A 19,566-nucleotide genomic window follows, 5' to 3' on the forward strand; every position below is an offset into this window, starting at 1 on the left:
TCAGAGCCATATAGCTCGAGCAACACGTCCAATGTCAGTACACCGAAGGCGACATCACACAGCATGTTAGATTCTGAGTCTCATCAGCAGTGTCAACTGGAAGTTTCAGCTTTAATTTGAGGTTACCAAGGTGTGAGCCAAGTGACAGCTACACAATATCACAAGACCACCACCCGCACAGAGAGGAGGCCAATAATATGGAATCCCCTTTAATGCTTTAGTTGGACTAACTGTGTCTTCTGCCCAATGAAGACTTTCTACACCATGCCGAAGCATTGCTTTGAGGATTGGGTTGATTGCACTCAGCAACAACAGCATTATGCCAGGTTCACACTAAACAAAACTTGTTCAGTTGGCATGCTAGATATCTGACCCAGTCAGCGACTGGGAGTCAGGAGCAGCAGTTACATACTGCCAATGGAAGCCAAAACACACCCTCTGCATTACGGGGAGCCGTTTATGGATGGTCTGACCACTTTCTATCCCCTCTGTTATATCATGAAAGGACTGTTAAACTAAAGAGGGAGCTCGCAAGTGAGTGCTCTATGAATGGTGGTGAATGGAGCTAAAAGCTAAAAACTTTAAATTAAAAATAATTATGAACTACTTGTTCTGAATATTTCTTTAATTTTAGAAAGTAGAATAATGTATTTTACTAAAAAAGCAAAGAAAGTGTGCCTGTATATTTCAGTTTGTCTACAGAAAACAGTAGTATTTAAACTGTAAAGCACTAGCATCACTGCTACTGTGAGCTGATTGGTTGGCGAGCTGATCCTAGAGATACAGGTAGTAGAGCATGTTTAAAAGGCTTATAAGATGAAAAGATAGATAGATAAATAGATAGATAGATAGACAGACGGACGGACGGACGGACAGACAGACAGACAGACAGACAGACAGATAGATAGACAGATAGATAGATAGATAGATAGATAGATAGATAGACAGATAGATAGGAAGATAGATAGATAGATAGATAGATAGATAGATAGATAGATAGATAGATAGATAGATAGATAGATAGATAGATAGATAGATAGACAGATAGATAGGAAGATAGATAGATAGATAGATACATAAACATGCAGTAAAAACATTTAATATGGTTCTGTGTTGAGGATAGTACACATTCCAATGTAAAACTCTGAATTTACTCAGTTGCTTCATATAAACCCATTTATATTGAACTCACTGCAAGTGTGTATTCTCCTCTATAGAGATTCTCAGGCATGGTATCACTAGTTCTTGTGTGTTTAGTTCGGGTGTGTTCACGTTAAGAAACGTGTTTCTGGAGAATAGCCAGGTGAGTTTGCGATTTCCCACAGTGAGATTTAATGTATTTTGTGACCCTGTGTCACCAATTAGTCATGTAGTGTAAAAATCTCAACAACTGAATGACTCATGATTACAGCACAACCAGTCGTGTAGAGTGTGAACAGCACAATCACTGACGACTCAAGAAGTCGTGTAGAGTGAACCTGGCATTAGTAGGTCAGCATGTTGGATGCTCATCACCCTCATCTATTCTCAACTCATCTACTTAGCTTATCCCAAAATATTAGATCCTTCATTCATCATAGCAGAGAACACAGGTGCACTGTTCCACTGCTCAATGCTGGGGAGCATAATACCCCTCTAGACCATGTTTTGCATTAGGAGTGGTGCCAGTAGGTTCTTGCTTATCAGCTTCAAGGAATCCCATTTTTTATAGGGAGTAGACTATGTATGTACATTTGCACATCTGTGTAAGCAAAGGGTGCAACTTAAAGTAGGTAAAAAGCATTTATTAGACGGGTTATCCACAAACAATTTAACATATAGTGTAAAGTGTCAAGCCAGGGTAAATTTAGAGTATGAAGATAAAAAAACAGCATTTTTAAAAGCTGGAATGAGTACATTACCTGGAACAACCAGTCAAAGGTTTTAGAACACCCCCATTTATTCCCTTCATTTTTGCCCTTTAATCTGCTCAATCAAAATACAGTGTACAAAATGTAGCAGTAAACTGTCAGGGCTTTTAAGGAAAACAAATAAACAAAAAACAGAAAAAATCATATATTGGTTAAGAAAGAGGTTATTTTTTAGCAAATAATTCATTGGTTAAAAGCTTAGAGCTGCTGAGTAGCAATATAAATAAACTGAGCTTTGAAAATGGATTTAAATACATTTTTTTAATCCAAAAATGGATAAAAATGTCAAGTTTACAAAGACTTTGTATGTAGTAAAGTATTGGACCAGGTAGTGTTACTACACTCGCTACTGCAGCATTTACACACTAACATACAGCACATTCACACTTTTATCATTATAACTAGAAAATAACACAGAAACACAGTAACTGTAACTATTAAAAAGTATAAGTCTTTTCTTTAGAGAGACATTACAGATGAAGCCAGAGAGCAATGAGCAAATTTAGGTCAGCTTCACACTGGACTAAGGTAGAACTTGGCGATATGGCAAAAAAAAAAATCTACAATTTATTAAAAAAAACAAACAAACAGATTTTCGATTTTAATCGTTTTTTCCCCATAGTAAAACTACAGATGACAAAGAAATGGTTAAAAACAAGTTTTTAATGACTTTATTTTTACTTAAATTTCCCCTTTTTGGTTGAAGCGCAACCAGAAACAAGCGCGTGAGCTGGAGGGAGGGGCTTTGGGTGCGTGTGGTAGGGAGGGGCTTAGCTCACTCTGAACTACGAGACCCCACAGGGGAGCGTCGGTGGTGAAAATTAATACTCAGAGAAAAACTTTTTTTGTATTTTCATAAAAACACATCGTCCTTAACTGTAAATTCGAATTAATCGATAAAATCGATTAATCGCCCAGCTCTAGACTAAGGGCATTTTCACACCAGAACTATTTGGTCTGGTTATAACAGACTCTGCTTTGTTTGTACCTTTAGTGTGGTTCGATTGAGCAGGTGTGAAATCAGTAATTGCACTCGAAAGCAGATCAAAACAACCGGACTGAGAGCAGCTAGTGGAGGTGGTCTTGGTCCAGTCCCAAATGAACTCTAGAGCGGTTGGCTTGCGGTGAGAACGTGATCCGGTCTTGATCCAACCCAGCTATGCTATTAAATATACTCCTTTTATTTGAGCTCAGCTGTTCAAGGCGATTTGATATGTTAGCCAGATATCGCTAATTACCACAGCTATGAACTCCGCTGCTCCATGCTGTTTATACACGCTGCGTGTGCAGCGTTCACTGTCAAAATGTTTACTATGAATACATCTGTGCTGCACATCCAAACACTGTGTTTTTACAATGCAGAATCAAATTTGCATCAGCTTTCTGTGTTGAAGCAGCTTTAACTGCACAGATATTCACACTGGAACACAGAATCTTTTCCCAATAGTTACTTATTTGCTCCTGAGCCAGACAGCTCTGACCAATCAGAGGAGACAATGTGCTTGCATGGTTTATTAGTGCGCATTTTGGTGCGTTTAGGTTTATGCCTGTGTAAAACCAAAACCAAACAAACAAAAAAAAAACTCTAAGTAAACACATTCTTCAAATGATTCGGACCATAGAAACCAAACTACAGGTGTGAAAAGTCTCAGTAGAGTTTCAGCAGTGAAGAAAAGAACTAGAGGTCTGACAGGGAAAGTATAGTAATAAAGTCATTGCTAAGATTGAGAAAGCAGTTTGTCTGGGCCATACAGCACTGCTACTGCACAAATAAAACATAGGGGTGCTGTAAAACCGGTAGTGTATATAAATGTGTTTTATTTATCATTTGTCTATTTTAATACTGAGAGGCATTTGCAATATGTGGCAACCTCACAATCCTGTGAGTAATATCTGACCCATAGCTATGTATAGAACAAGCTGTTATTATAGACGATTCTTCTACAGCACCAAGCTGACGAAATCCCAAACGATCCCTCCTGGAACTCGCTCTGTCAAGCATGGAATCGTACAGACAAGAGGAAACGCGCAGTATCTAGTGGGGATATTTGTCTGAGTCGCAGGGGTAAAAGCAAAGCAAATTTCCCACTGAGCTCCCAGCGCAAGATCTGTCAACACTTCACACAGAGCAGCCACAGTTCAGGCACAGAAACCTCAAGGCTGGCTCGGCACACGTTCATACACATACGCGCCAACAGACCTTTGCCTTGTTGTGAGGGGCAAGGCGCACGAGGAGCATGAGGAACCAGCGTTGCCCCGAGTCAGCTCTGAACTCTTCATACTATGTCCTCAGAGTGAAGTCAAGTGAAAGCTTTATTTTTCATTACATTAAAATATAAGTAAAGAATAAGTGTATGTACTAGAGTGTTCTAATTGGATGATGAAACTGGTATGAAACATTATACAGAAAACAAAGTATAACATGTAGTTCCATATAAACAGTTTATACATATACAATAATGATGGTACTGGGGGTGCATGTATCTGCAATAGATAGCTTACAACACAAAATATTAAGGCACTCATTTTACTATTATTTTACTGTTATTCTTTTTATCTGACCTGCTGTTTTTGATTAAATTTCACTCCCATGTTACTGTTGCTCCTAGTATTAACATTTATCTATTTTCCAACTGCAATAATACATATGCTGCTTCTGAATACATTTAAAATACCCTCATCAGCCATGCTTATTTTTATTTTCATTTTTCTTATTTTGTGCATTAAGAGCTCTTTAACTTTTGTTGTATTTATTCTTTTAATGTATGTTTGATTATGTGTGCAATATGTACAGTACTGTGACACTGCAATTTCCTTCGTGATTTTATGCTATTTTATCTTATCTTATATTTTATGCATTTTTTATATTTATAACCCCCAGAAAAAATAATCATATTTCTTATATATTTTAGTCATCTGGGTGGTCATAATTTCTACTTTAGCACCAGTTCTTACAATTCCAGATATTGTACATCCCTCCTCCTTTTATTTTATTTACAAGGCCAATTACCCAACCCACTCATTAGGACTCTATCACTAGTGATGTGGCAACACACAGCACAAGGACGGTAAAGACTAGCACATGCCTCCTCTGATACAGGTGAAGTTTTTGAGCTGCTGCTGATGCAGTATTACCGAGTAGCATCACAGCGCACTCGGAGGAAAGCGTAGCGACTCGGTTCTGATACATCAGCTCACAGACGCCTTGTGCTAATCGACATCACCCTTTGGAGTGATGTGGAGAGAGAGCGCCATCTACCCACCCAGAGAGAGCAAGGCCAGATGTGCTCTCTCAGGGCTCTGGTAGCCGATGGCAAGCTACATTCCTGGGATTCGAACGATCTCCTGATCATAGTGGCAGCTCTTTATTTTTTAACCCAATTTTCGTCTCAAATTTACAAATACCAACCGCCCAATCCACTCAGTAGGACACCTTGGCCTTTGCTCTCTTTCAATCCTATGACACTATGGGCACTATTTTAGCAATCTATAAGTGAGCCGTCAACAACGCATAGTGCAGCTGGATTCAGGGCGTATCAGAGTGTCTTTGCTGTCATGTATACCTTGTGTGGCTCAAAATGTGCAAAAGCCATGAACTGATTCTCTTAATTAATCATTCAACCAATCACTTGTGTGTCACTTGCTATTTCCTTTAAGAGCCAGGTGCGCTCGGTCTTTGGCGGATTGGTATTTTAACAGCAGAGAAAACTGACTTGCTTGTTCACGCTGTGAATAAGTGCGAGCGGGTCATTTACGGAAACGGAAATGTTATTTTATTTAGTATTCTGTTTACTGTCTAAGTAAAAGTCCTTGTTTGTGTTTTTGTATGGGTGTGTAATGAGTGGCAGTGTATGCACAGTGCGTCTGCATTTCAAAGATAGCAATAAACATCTGACTGTGGACAAGTTTTAAATCAGGCAGTGGCACATTTGTGTTTTTCTGTTGTCAAGATAGCAATACGGCAGATATTTACCTAAACACACTTCACTTTGCGAAGTTAGATATAGGTAGATATATTTGCACACTCCGTCGCCATTTAAACAACGCAGGCGCAAGGCATAAAAATAGACTGTTGGCGGGGTGTAAGATAGCAATGAGCACTGTGAAGGAACTTGTGCAGAGTTTAAGATAAGGCCCTATGTATTGACTAAAAAAAGACATTTACTAGTCTATTATTGTGACTGGTGAATAGGAAGAAAAACAAAAAAAGTGGTTGACATGATTATACTTATATAGAACCTTTCAAGGACCCAAAAATGCTTTATAATCAACTATAATCAAGAAGCAGCAGCCCATCTTCCACATCTTGCTCTAAACCGGAAACAACCACATTGACCCAGAGCAGAGTGACACATTTACACACATACATAAATGTATTTACACATATTCATTTAATTATGCACACAGACAGCAAGGTTATTTAGAGTAACCAATTAACCTGATCTGCATGTTTTTTTGACATTGGAAGGAAACCCATGCAGACAAAGAGACAATATGGAAACTCCACCCAGAGAGGGACTTGAACCCGAGACCCCAATATCAACCCAAACATGCTAACCACCACCCCAACTGTTGTAAACCTGTTGTTGTAAAATCAGTAACATTTACTCACTGTGGCTGCGTGCAGTCCTGTAAGTTGCACATCCTGCGGATGGGTTTGGGCTTCTTGCTGACATCACAGTAGCTCCGGTGCACCATCTTGCTATCCCCTTTTTTACGGCAGCCGTATTTGGTGTATTGGTATCCTGGTTCAAGGAAAATGCACTTAATCCAGACCCATGAAATCGAGCAATACCTACTAATATCCAATTTTTTTTTTTTTTAGATTTGTATGGTAGATACAAGGCTAATATGGCTAAACTAAGACGAGACATCAATCCAAATCTTTCCTGTAAGTTTTCTGTGAATGCTCACACACTTCTGAATCCTCAAAACTTTTCAACCTTCCAAATCTAATTCAGGTCATCCGTGAGGTTGCACAGACTGGTTGATGAGGTTTAAGGGACAGTGTGAACTGTGTTGAACTTTAAAAATGAATTAAAAAACATCGCTGTATAGCGGAGTCTCAGGGAAGCATCTGTTCCTCACAGGATTTTACCATTTTTCACATGCATGAATTTCACCTAAGCATAGAGATTAATTGGATCGGCACTGTTCTGATGGACTATGAATAAAAAACATAAGCCTTCATATATGTGGACCTGCATGCTGCCAGCCTGTGTTTGAGTAGGTTGGCAGTATGTCTGCATATATTAGCAAGTTTTCTGACATTGAACACGTCTTGGCTGAGGAAAGTGTTAAAAGACCATCACACATGTTAAATTAGGTACTAGCGACATTTAGCAGAATTTTTAATACATATTTTAACATTAAAAATTAGCCAAGAAAATTTTTTTCAATCTTTTTTTTTATAAGATTTTAGAATTGCGAAAAAAATTATATTACTGCTATTTTAACCATTTTCAAAATATTATACCTGTCACATCTTAGCCTGGGTCTGTCTTGTGTTTTATCCTCTTTTGGATCCAGTAGTATGTCCCTGTCTCTTCCCTAGCCCCGCCCTAGCCATTAGTGTTGTTTGTAACCACGCCCCCTCGTTACCTTCCCCAGGTGTTCCGCACACTTCTCATGTATAAAAGCACCTTTGTTTCAGTGTTTCTTGATTGCTTAATCTTTGTTCTTGCTTTGTTCATTATTAATTATAATTATTGTGTTTCCTATGTTTGTTTTGTTTTTTTGCTTTATTTATCTTTTTTCATTATAATAAAATGTAGCAATTACGTAGCAATTACGTTCATCCTCTCATCTGCTCATCTGTGTCAATACCTCTGATATAATCAGAATGCAGTTGCACAGTTTTAAAAAGGCAATTCAGACAAAATAAAATAAATAAAATTGCAGATGGATTGCTGATAGACATGCTTCTACCCGTGTCATCTGTGTGAGCAATTGGTACAATGCATCTATTAGAAGGGGTGTCCATAAACTTTTGGACATACAGTCACAGTGCATAATGCACTCATCATTGAAGAAAGTGTCGCAAAAATAGTTGCACCCAGAAAAAAATGTGTCAGATCGCAATGTTATTCATAAGGAACAATAAATGACAAATGATAAAAGGTTTCGCATCTCTGTTTAGATGCCAAACCTTTAAGGTGGCAGCAGTATGTGGATGAGCATTGTCCTGTTGGAATAGCGTAGAGTAATAAGGACCTTATTCATGTAATGTTTCTCCAAAAATGGGATTTTAGTGATCTATAGACGAGCCATCAACTGCGCACTGTGCAGCTTGATTTAGGGTGTGTCAGGGTGCCTTTGCTATCGTAACGACAGGAAAAGGACGCCTTGCACGGGTTGAAACACGCAAAAGCCATTAATTAATTCTCTTAATTAACCATGGGTGTGTTTTGGGTGTAACTTGCCTCACATTCCCTTAACGTGCCAGGTGGTGCATTGCTATTTCAGGAGCGCAGCTACCTGGATGTGTACATCGCTACTCAGAAGAGGAAAGTGACCTGCTCCTTTACACTGTTTGTATTATGTTTATTGTTAAGTTAATGTAAAGGTTTGCAAAGCTGTCAACAGGCATGTGCTATGGGTTTGTGCACTGCTGCGTGTCCATGTGTGTGTAAGAAAAGGCGGTGGATGTGCGTTAAGGATGATGTGCCTGTGTTGACAATTCACTGCCAGGATAGCAATGAACGCCTGACTGTTGACTTTTGTCTAGGTTGTCAGAAATGTACCTGAACACACCTCATTTTAAGGCAACCACGCCCAATGGTGTAGATGTATTCACAAGCGACGTTGCTAGTTAAACAACTTTTTTTTAACAAGAAGTGAAGTGTAAGTGTAAGATCAGGCCTTTGGTTGTCTCCACCAAGACAAAAGTGGGACTCATCACTGAAGTTGACGCACTGTATAACATTCTGAAATGACTACCCACCAAGTTTCACTCCTGTCAAACTTCTGGGTTCAACAGTTATTTTCATTAGTTTAAAGTGTAAAATAAAATAAACAAGTTCTCAAATTCCTGCTGACTCAACAAAGAGGTAAATTATTTTAGTATTTAAGTACAGTCAAGCATTCAGTATTTGAGTGACAATGATTGCACTACTGTAGTGGGTGGAAGTAAGGTGAAAAAAAAGGCAAAACAATATGTGAGCAAACCTTACCTCCATCACAAGGCCGAGAGCACTGGGACCAGCTCTTAAGAGCCCACTCGTACGTGTCCTCCTGAATCACATTGTTGTTGTTGATTGGAACCGAGTCTTCATGTATAATGTATTTGTACATCAGAGTGGATCTCGTCTCGTTGTCCTTCGGTATAATCTTACAGAGAAAGACAAAAACAAATAGGAAATGAAGATCTCAGGATTAATCGGGTAGTATGTACTATATTCTGTGTTATGTATGAATGAGCACACACAGATTTATGCACTATATCTTATGCTAAGGTGACTCAGACTCTTGTATAATCGCATTTATAAAGAGCCCAGCAAGGAAAAAAAGTATGGCTCCAGGAGCCTGTGGATGCACATTCATTCCAATTTCACACATTGCAGATTAACTTGCATTCAGCGACTGAAGCTTATTTTGGCTTTATGTGTCTTATTTCTCATCAGACGTGAAAAAAAGAAAAAGAAATCACTGTTCGACACATTGAATGATGCTGAGATCTGGACTCTGGGGTGATGATCTAATTGTGCTTTGATCTGTCAGATTTGATCAGATGTTCTTTTGTGTCTGTTTCTATCTAAGAAGCTCTAAAAAGAGTTTCATGTACAGCTTCACATTTTTTCAAACACAATGCTTTGAGCTGTCTTTTCACAGTGGAAGCACAGAAATATCTGTGGATTTATTTATGTTAATTAAGAGTGGGTGGATGACTTCACATGTAATGGAGGAAGCATGTGCTAGTCTTCATCCTACTTGTGTTGGGGCATCACTAGTGATGGGGGAGTCTTAATAAGTGGGTTGGGTAATTGGCTTTGTAAATTGTGGAGAAAATGGGATTAAATAATGTAGAAAGGCACACATTCTGTCAGCCAAGGGCTTCCCAGGAATATCACTGTCAGACTGCAACGTTTTTTCAGTCACGAGATTTATCATCAATGGAGCATTGATGGACAAGCTGTTCGGCAACCTACCAGTGTGCAGGATCTACAGGCCCAACTGCAACATCTCTGAGCACTTGTGCTGTAACTTATTCTTTCACCCTAATATTGTAAATCACTTGCATCACTTTATCATCATCATTTTATTCAAACATATAAAGTTTGTGTCCTCAACAAACTCTAAGGGCCCTATCATACACCCTGTGCAAAGCGTGTTGTGATGCTTGTTGCTATCTTACACCCCATAAATAGTCTATTTTCATGCTTTGCACCTGTGCTTTTAAAATGGCATCAGAGTTTAGGAATATATCTACACTGATGGGTGTGGTTGCCTGGAAGTGAGGTGTGTTCAGGTAAATTTCTGGCCTCTTTCTATCTTGGCGGTGGAAAATACAGGGGCGCCACTGACTGATTAAAACCCTGACAACAGTCATCGGCCTAATTCTATCTTAGCCAGGCCGAAGCGTCAGCGTGCAAATTCAGCTTTTAAATAAACAATAAAAAAGAATAAAGAAAAAAATAACTGAAATTGCTGTTCTCGTAAATGAGCTGCTGCTGAATCTTAATAGCGTGAACGCTCAGATCAGTATCCTCTGCTGTAGGTGCAAAGTGCCACGCTGTTAAGATATCAACGTCATCAAAGTCAGAGAGCACCTGGCTCTTACAAAGAGAAGGACAACTGGCACACTGATTGGTTTATTTTACATTACGCCCAAAACATACCATGATTAACTAAGAGAATTAGTTCATGCCATTTGAGCAGTTTAAGCTGCACAAGCTGTATTTTTTGTGCCCTTACAGTACCAAAGACACAAAAAACACGTCCTATAGATCGATAAATTAGGGCTCTAAGTATGGTTTAAGCGATCACTTCTAAGAAACCTATTGTACCCATTCACACTTGTGAATAGCTAAGTGCTAGCCATTTATGACCTGACATCCAAGACACATGTTAATGCCACACAGGTGTGAACAGGGCCGTCCTAGATGTAACAACAGCTTATGCAAGATTGCATACGTTTGCAAAGAATAGTATCATTAACAAAGAAGCTATCATTTTTCTTCTGTACTCTGATACAGTCACTGCTACAGCATTGCAGAGCTTTTTGCGGAGGAGGGCTATTCCAGTCTATTCCAAAAACAGTGTCTATACACACCGCTAGTGTCATCTGTAATTGGCATCGCAGCCTGTGAGATTTTTTTATTTGTAGAGCCTTTTGGATTTTTCTCCTGGCTTGGCAATTACAGACTAATGGAAAATCAGATTTAATGAGATGTGCACGACGTGTGCTGTTCGCAGAAAGATAGTGGCAAATCATTTTTGCACAAATGCCAGAAACCCCACATTTATGCATGTGTATCTATGGTTACCATTATCTACAAGGCATGTGGACTATGACCACAAAAGATCAGCCCTTACAGGCACCTCAAAGAGATCCTAATTATAAAGCACTTACACTACAGTACATGCTCAGGTGTTCTATGTGCACAGACCAAAATAGAACTTTTAGAGTTAAATGAAAAGCGTTATGTCTCGTTATGTTTGGAGAAAGGAAAACACTGCATTCTAGCATTAGAGTCTTGTCCCATCTGTGAAACATGGTGGTGGTGGTAGTATCATGTTTTGGGCTTGCCTTCATTCATGGAACCATGAATGCTAAATTATATCAGAAAATTCTAAAAGTCCGGGCATCATTTATTGAACTAAATCTCAAGAGAAGGTGGGTCACGCAGCAAGACAACGACCCTAAAGAAAAATATTTGTTAAAAGTTAAAAGTTAATGTTTTGGAATGTCCAAGTCCTTAATCTAATGGAAATGGTGTGGGAGACCTAATGTGAACAGTTAATGTGAGAACACGCAGAAAACATCCCAGAGTTAAAGTTGTTCTGTATGGAGGAATGGGTTAAAAACTTTTATTCACAGTTATTGCTGTAAAAGTGGGTCACACCAGAAAGCAAAAGTGAAAGCAAAGGTTCACATGCATTTGCCACTGACAAATATGTACTACTTTAAGGACTTTTATGAAAATCTGCAGAAAAAAAATTTACGCAGAAATATAGAAAATCTAAACGGATATATACTAGCACTGTATAACAATATTTTTTTTTTGCAATACTGGATTGATTTTACAATGCACAGTATTCATTTACATGTAAATTACTGATGTCAGATTGTGGTTGATTTTGTGGTCTGATCAAACCCTGCCCACTATATAGCATTGTAGTAATCATTGTGTTATTAGATCCTGCTGTCTGATCGCATAAACAGCATTTTTTTTTAAAATTTGACTCAGATTTTATAAATGCGATTTTAAACAATAAGAGCATAAGATTCTAAAATTCAATTTAAACAATTGATTTAAGCAATATATCATCTTGCTTACAGTATCGGAATATATTCTGTGATATACTGGACTGTAACAAATGTATATTGATATATGTATCGTATCGACAAGTTCTTACCAATACACAGCCCTACCTAATAAAGTAATAATAATAGTTAGGATAATGGCCTAGATTTACTTATGCCTACCCACAGGTACTAAACATGTTAGTCTAATCCAACAATTATAACCAGAACACAGTGCTGTTGCAGCTCAGGCATACGTCACAGGAAAAACACACTCACTTACTACATTCATTCACCTTCCAGCTTGTCTAGCCTTGACTTGTCTCCATCTGCTTTAATAGATAACCTGACCTTGCCCCCTATTCCTCACTCAAAGTGAATCTGCCGTGGCAGTAGATACTCTCTCCCCCGCCGCCTCATTTTCTCTGGGAAATAAACACATCTGTCACAACACTTGCGCTACTTCCTCAACACAAACGCCACAGCAGCATCTTCCAAGAGGACTGGCTCTGCGGCTGACCCTGCCTGACCCTGGCAACTGCGTGATTCCTCCCATGCAAGCTGATACGTTAAGCTGTTTACTCTTCTCTCCTTCCTGCAACCCGCAACTCAATTTGGAGAGAGGACAGATTTTGGAAACAGATAGTAGAAAAGAAAATAGAAAATGCAGCACTGCAACACATGATACGTAACAAAATATGTCTTTTTCCTGAGCTCTGATACAAGGAAGCAGTTCATAAAAGGAATTCTATTCATAGCTCTAGGTCTAATTAACCTCTACATGTTCTAATTAAAATGCACCCAAATATTGTTACTGCTGCACAGCTGGAAAGGTGGAATTGATCAGTGATAAAAGAGGTGGGACTAATTACTAGTGCTCTGTGGCCAATAAAGGTGCAAGGATTTGAGCACTAATTTATCAAATTTAAACCAGAAATAACAAAAAAACAGTAAAAGAATTCCAAAATCCCCAAACTATCTTAAAATAACTAATATACAGTGGCTGAAAAATGAAATTTAAACACCTTTCATTTTAGTGTGGGAGGTTTCATGGCTAAATTGGAGCAGCCTGGTGGCCAAGCTTCATTAATTGCACATTGCACCAGTAAGAGCAGAGTGTGAAGGTTCAATTAGCAGGGTAAGAGCACAGTTTTGCTCTAAATATTGCACGCAACATTATGGGTGACATACCAGAGTTCAAAAGAGGACAAATTGTTGGTGCACGTCTTGCTGGCGCATCTGTGACCAAGACAGCACGTCTTTGTGATGTATCAAGAGCCACAGTATCCAGGGTAATGTCAGCATACCACCAAGAAGGACCAACCACATCCAACAGGATTAACTGTGGACGCAAGAGGAAGCTGTCTGAAAGGGATGTTCGGGTGCTAACCCGGATTGTATCCAAAAAACATAAAACCACGGCTGCCCAAATCACGGCAGAATCCAATGTGCGCCTTAACTCTCCTGTTTCCACCAGAACTTTTTTTCGGGACAATAAATTATTGTGGTCTAAATCCAGGTGTTTCAGTTTCATTGTCCAACCCCTGTATTATATCACAATCACATATCAACTATGCAGTATACTGAATTAATAATGAATTCTAGAGGTTGTGAAAGCTAAGTTAAATTTCACTAGCCACAACAAGGCCTGATTACTGCCAGACCTTTAGAATAAAAAACAAAATCTCTAAAAAAAAAAAACCAACCTGACAACATGAAGCAAAATAAAACATCTTAAAAAGCAACACAAAGTCATTGCCATCTATCAGACTAGAGAAGTTAACAAATTCATATCCAAGGCTTTAGGACTTCCGCAGACCACAGAAAAAGCTTTTATTCACAAATAATAACAACAAACAACTAACAACAGTGACCTAGAAGTGACTCGCCTACTAAAATTACTCCAGAAGGGCATGGACAACTCATCCAGGAGGTCACTTAATAACTGATCCCTGTCAACAAAGGTTTGTCCATTTGATCCAGTGAACCAGAAGCAGAGCAGAATAAGGGATACAGTATTTAGTGTGGACCAGGTTACCTTACTTCTAATCCAGATCTAATCCTTTTTTAAAACTTTACCATTCTAGTACAGTTTTCTCTGCTGTGCTTAATGTGCCATTAATGGACATTACTACTCAGCATTAAGGCACCTAGATTCAACTGGGAACCAAAAGAAAATCCCGTTGTCCTTAGAGCACACCATCATTAAGGGCTTTTTCACACCAGGTTTTTTTTTCCAGATCCCTGGTCCTCCAAAAAAAACTGGGGTTCGCCTCAAGTACTCTCGAGTGTGGACCACATTAAGTGTAGAAGCTATCTGTGCCTGAGTTCACGTGGGAGTTTTAACAGGACTAGAGCAAGGGTACTCTCACTTCTGTAAACTAACAGCATAAACACTCGTCTCGTGCTGCCCTGCATGGATAATAACCTTCTCAGAAGCAAACAGCTGCTGCTGGCTGGTGGAACTTCACAGTGGAACAAAATGCACACCAAAAGCTCTGTTCCTAACCGCTCAATTTACGTACAGAATGGCGCAATTGATCCATGGAACAGACAAAATGTTCTCATGTGTGAAAACAAACCAGTGTATTCGAGTGTAAAAACACCCTAAATTAAAGACACTATAGAATACATTATAAAACATAAAACATTAAGCCAGTAACATCAACAAAATGATGTTAATTAAAAAAATAACTGAACAGTAAATGTGTTAACATGTATTTAACAGTTTCATCTTATCATAGGCTGATTTCTGCAGTTTTCTTACAGATACAAAGACCAAAAAAAAAAATCTTGCAACATGCATGTAGCCAGTGTAGCTAAAATCTGATTATTCAGCTGGTCATGTAAACAGCATACTTCAATTACTTATTATTATTGGATTAAGGACAGGAAATCTAATTAAGAACTCTGACAGAGAGCTGGGTTTTTGCTCAGTAATCAGATTTCACAGCAAGTATGTATGCTTAATATGGCAGATGCTCAATAAAAAAAAAATAAAAAAAAAGCTTGTGTCTGTCTTTGCAGCAGGAAAAGCTGTAAGAAGGGCAGTGTTGCTTACTATTAGAAATAAATAGATAAATAAATATAAAAAAGATCCAAAGGCCACATTTTATCAATCTATAGGCAAGTTGTCCACCATGCACAGCACAGGCTGATTTGGGGTGTGTTTTTGCTATCGTAACGACAGGAAAAGTACACTTTGCATGACTTGAAGCCCAAAAAAGGAATGTATTAATTTGTTTACTTAAGCATGGGTGTGTTTAAGGCATAACGTGAAATAAACCAATTAGAGTGTCACTTGACATTCCCTTTAAGAGCCACGTGTGCTCCGACTTTGGTGGATTAGTATTTTAACAGTGCAACATTTCTGCACTTCTGAGCAAAGGAGTTTGGGCTGTGCATTTATGTTGTAAAGGTGTGCTGATTAGATCATTTATGGGAACAGCAATGTTAATGAATTAGGTACTGTGTTTATTGTTGAAATAAAAGTTGTCTTTGTGCAATGCTGAATGTCCTTGTGTGTATAAAGAGCGGGGGTGTATGTGCATTGAGCATGCATGGCGCACCTGCATTGCCAAGATAGCAATGAACATCCGACTATTAGACTGTTGTCAGGGTTCAAATTAGTCAGTGGCGCTCCTGTGTTTTCCGTTGCCAAGATACCAATATGACAGACCATCATGCCCATCTGTGTAGATGTACACACAAGTGCTGTTGCTATTCATATGGCCCAGGCATGAAAAAAAGACTGTTTATAGGGTGTAGGATAGCAATGAGCATTGCAACACACCTACTGACAAAATCTAATTTTCTGCAGTTATCAGATTATTACGTGTATATAATAGCAGTCAGTGATTTAGTTGTTATATTGTATTATGTAACAAAAAAACCTTCCCCATTGCAAACTAGGGTTCACTACTGTGCAACACATTTTGAATGCTAGTAGGTCTGGATAAGAGCTTTATCCATATGCCATAAATGTAAATCTAATTTAGCCTCAACAAGCAACAGATGCAGACGTGAACACAGAGGCTTAGACTTCTTATCTTATTTAAATCTTCTGCTCATAAAAACAGCCACAATTCATTTTAAATGTAAAGTAGGCTGAGCTTGGAACTGAAGGGGAAGCAGATGTATAGCTGATTTAGTTTAGGGTTGCTTGTTTTAGACCACTGAATTCAACAGACGTTTGTTTGAAATTTGCATGCTTGGCTGATAGCACACACAGGAACATGTCTGAAAACATGCTTATCTATTCTAAACATATTAGTCATGAAAGAGTAAACATGTTCTTCAGACACCGTGAGTTAAATTTGTAGAAATCATTAACTAAGGAGGAAGACTGCTTGAATTTGCATTGATATTTCTTCCTACTCAGCTCCCCCTACAGTAAAGAAGTGGCAATCGCGCTTATGGACATTATTTCTGGACAAGCTGTGAGTAACAGAACCAGCACTGGAACTAAATGAAGTATGTGGACAGAGGCAGTAGAGTGATATTACTGGATTTTATGCAATTCATAGATAACATGCGCATGTGGGGCCCATATGGCTAGCACAACTTTTGCCTCACATATAGATGCCCACCAGGGTCCGTGATGAGACCAGGAAACGTTACAAATGGGCCCCATATGGGTTGTACACTATTTACGAGAGCTACATGGGATCTATATAAGATCACAATACTCATTGCTACCTTACAACCCATGAACAGTCTATTCTCTTGTAAAAGAAAAGTGAATTAAGTATTTTTAAATATTTTTTAAAAGAATACTTAACATGGAAAAGTACATACTTTAAATTTAAATATGTACTTAAATAAAGACTAAATGTACTTTATTGGAACAACTTATCGCAATTTAAGTGTATTTCAGTTGTAATTAAGCTACATTTGAACACAAAAGCATTAAATTGTGCTTTTGGGTACTTTTTTCATACAACTTCTGCAAACTTAAGTATGTTTTTTTAAATATAATTTTTAATACATTTCAAGTATATTGTAAATGTACTACTTTGCTTTGCCTATTGATGTACATATTGTGTACACCTTAATGACCCAGGAAAAAAAACTACACTAAAGTGCACTTTAAGCAGTATTTAATGCAACTACATATATGTTCTATACGTTTTTACTTGAAAATACATTTTATTGAAATACAAAGAAAGTATACTTAATGAGTGTTTTCATAAAACACTCAAATATATTAAATTGAAAATGCACTTTTAGTATTCCTTACCTAATTTGAACACACTTTTAATGCTCTTAAGTATACTTTCTTTTCACAATGTTTTTCATGCCTTGCGCCTGAATCATTTAAATTGCAACGGCACTTGTGAATATATATATATATATATATATATATATATATATATATATATATATATATATATATATATATATATATATATATATATATAGGTCAGTTTCCTTTGCTGAGAAACACTGCACCATTAAAATTATCGTCAGAGGTCAGAGCACACCTGGCTCTTAAAGGGAATTTGAGACAAGTAACATGCTGATTGATTTATTTCATGTTAACTCCAAAAGACACCTATAATTTTAAGCCGAACACTTTTCCTGAAAAAGATAGAAAAAACACTCACATGCCCTAAATCAAGCTGCACGGTTAACAACTCACTTATAGATTGCTAAACTAGAGCCCTAAGGCTTACCTGCATCACTAAAGTTACATAGCGCAGTTCTGAGCACAGAGCAGCAAACTAACTACACACAACATGCATACAAACTAACAAGCTCCAGTCTGTATGCTTAACAGCATCAAAGAGAGCTATTAATGTTTATTTCTGAAAATATTATGTACACACATAGCAAGCTGTGGGATTTGTTATGCTCAGACCAGAGCTGTAATTACTTGGTTCAGTTTCTGAAGGAGGTGGTAGACTGGAAATGTGAAAAGGGCAAATTGTGACATAATTTATTGTGATACTGAAATCCTATCACAATAAACCATATCCTCAAATCAGTAAATGGAAAATCTTTTATTTTTTTAAATAAAGCTTCTTATGAAATAATAGCCTTTTTAGCTGCTTCTGAAATGCTTCTTTCATCAGTGCTCAGATTCTAAAGACAGACTACACAGGCTAAGTATTTACAGCAGCACCCAAATGTTTGGCCAACCCACAGCAGGATCAGTGCATTATTTTTGCCTTGCCAGATAAGTGTATAAGAAGTTTCCTCAGTATAAAAATGCTGTTTTTTTATTTAAAAAGTTCTAGAATGTCATGAAACAGTGGTTTCCAAACTGTGGTTTGGAAAACTCCCTGAGAGCATGTCTTGTAGAATTGTTGAAAAGGCACACCAAACCTTTGATTAAAATACCAACAAATTCTGGAAGTAAACATCACACCATCTGAAAAAAGCTGAGGAAGATTTTAAAATTCCCATTGAATTACCCGAAGTGACCCAAACTAAAGGTTTCACCATGGCCTCCACAGTCCCCCAACATAAACACCATCAGAAATCTGTGTACTGACCTTTAAAAGAGCCGAGCATGCAAGGCAGTTCAACAATCTCACAAAACAGAAAATAGAAGGAGTGGAATTTTACCAAAAAAGAACTGCAAGACTCTAGGCTCACTAGAAATGGTGGGAATAAAAAAAAAAACTATTCTTCATTTTTCAGAAATTAATTTTTAATACCATAGCTTTCAGAAATTTGGTCATTTTGGCTTCCTGTTTAACACTGAGATGATTAATAAAACTGTTGAGTGGTCCAGCAGTCTAAATCGCGGCCACTATGATCAGGAGATCGCTGGTTCACATCCCGGTCATACAGCTTGCCATCAGCTGCCAGAGCCGTGAGAGAGCACAATTGGCTTTGCTCTCTCTGGGTGGGTAGATGAAGCTCTCTCCCCTCATCACTCTAAAGCGTGATGTCGATCAGCATAAGACATCTGTGAGCTGATTTATCGGAACCGAGTCGCTGTGCTTTCCTCCGAGTGTGCTGTGATGCTACTTGGCAATGCTGCATCAGCAGCAGCTAAAAAAGTGGCAGTGACTGACTTTACATGTATCGGAGGAGGCATGTGGTTGTCACCAGTGATGGGGGATATACTACTGACAGGCATCTATATAACAAAAATATATATAATAAAACACCTGACCAATTTTATAGAAGATAAGCATGACTGGTGATACAATATACTGGAGTAAAATTGTATTTTTACAT

At 38.2% G+C, this 19,566-nt stretch overlaps 1 protein-coding gene across 1 annotated transcript in view; it reads right to left on the reverse strand.

The window, feature by feature from the left end:
* The window catches only part of adamts3 (ADAM metallopeptidase with thrombospondin type 1 motif, 3), a 232,580-nt gene that overhangs the window by 44,885 nt on the left and 168,129 nt on the right, over positions 1 to 19,566 (reverse strand). Inside the window, exons 18-19 of the mRNA XM_022664827.2 lie at positions 9,083 to 9,239; positions 6,523 to 6,655 (exon numbers count right to left, since the gene is read on the reverse strand). Coding sequence (XP_022520548.2) covers positions 6,523 to 6,655; positions 9,083 to 9,239 — 290 coding nt within the window. The remainder of the gene's footprint in view (positions 1 to 6,522; positions 6,656 to 9,082; positions 9,240 to 19,566) is intronic.

Source organism: Astyanax mexicanus, chromosome 22, assembly GCF_023375975.1.
Source record: "Astyanax mexicanus isolate ESR-SI-001 chromosome 22, AstMex3_surface, whole genome shotgun sequence".
In the NCBI taxonomy this organism is placed as follows: Eukaryota; Metazoa; Chordata; class Actinopteri; order Characiformes; family Acestrorhamphidae; genus Astyanax; species Astyanax mexicanus.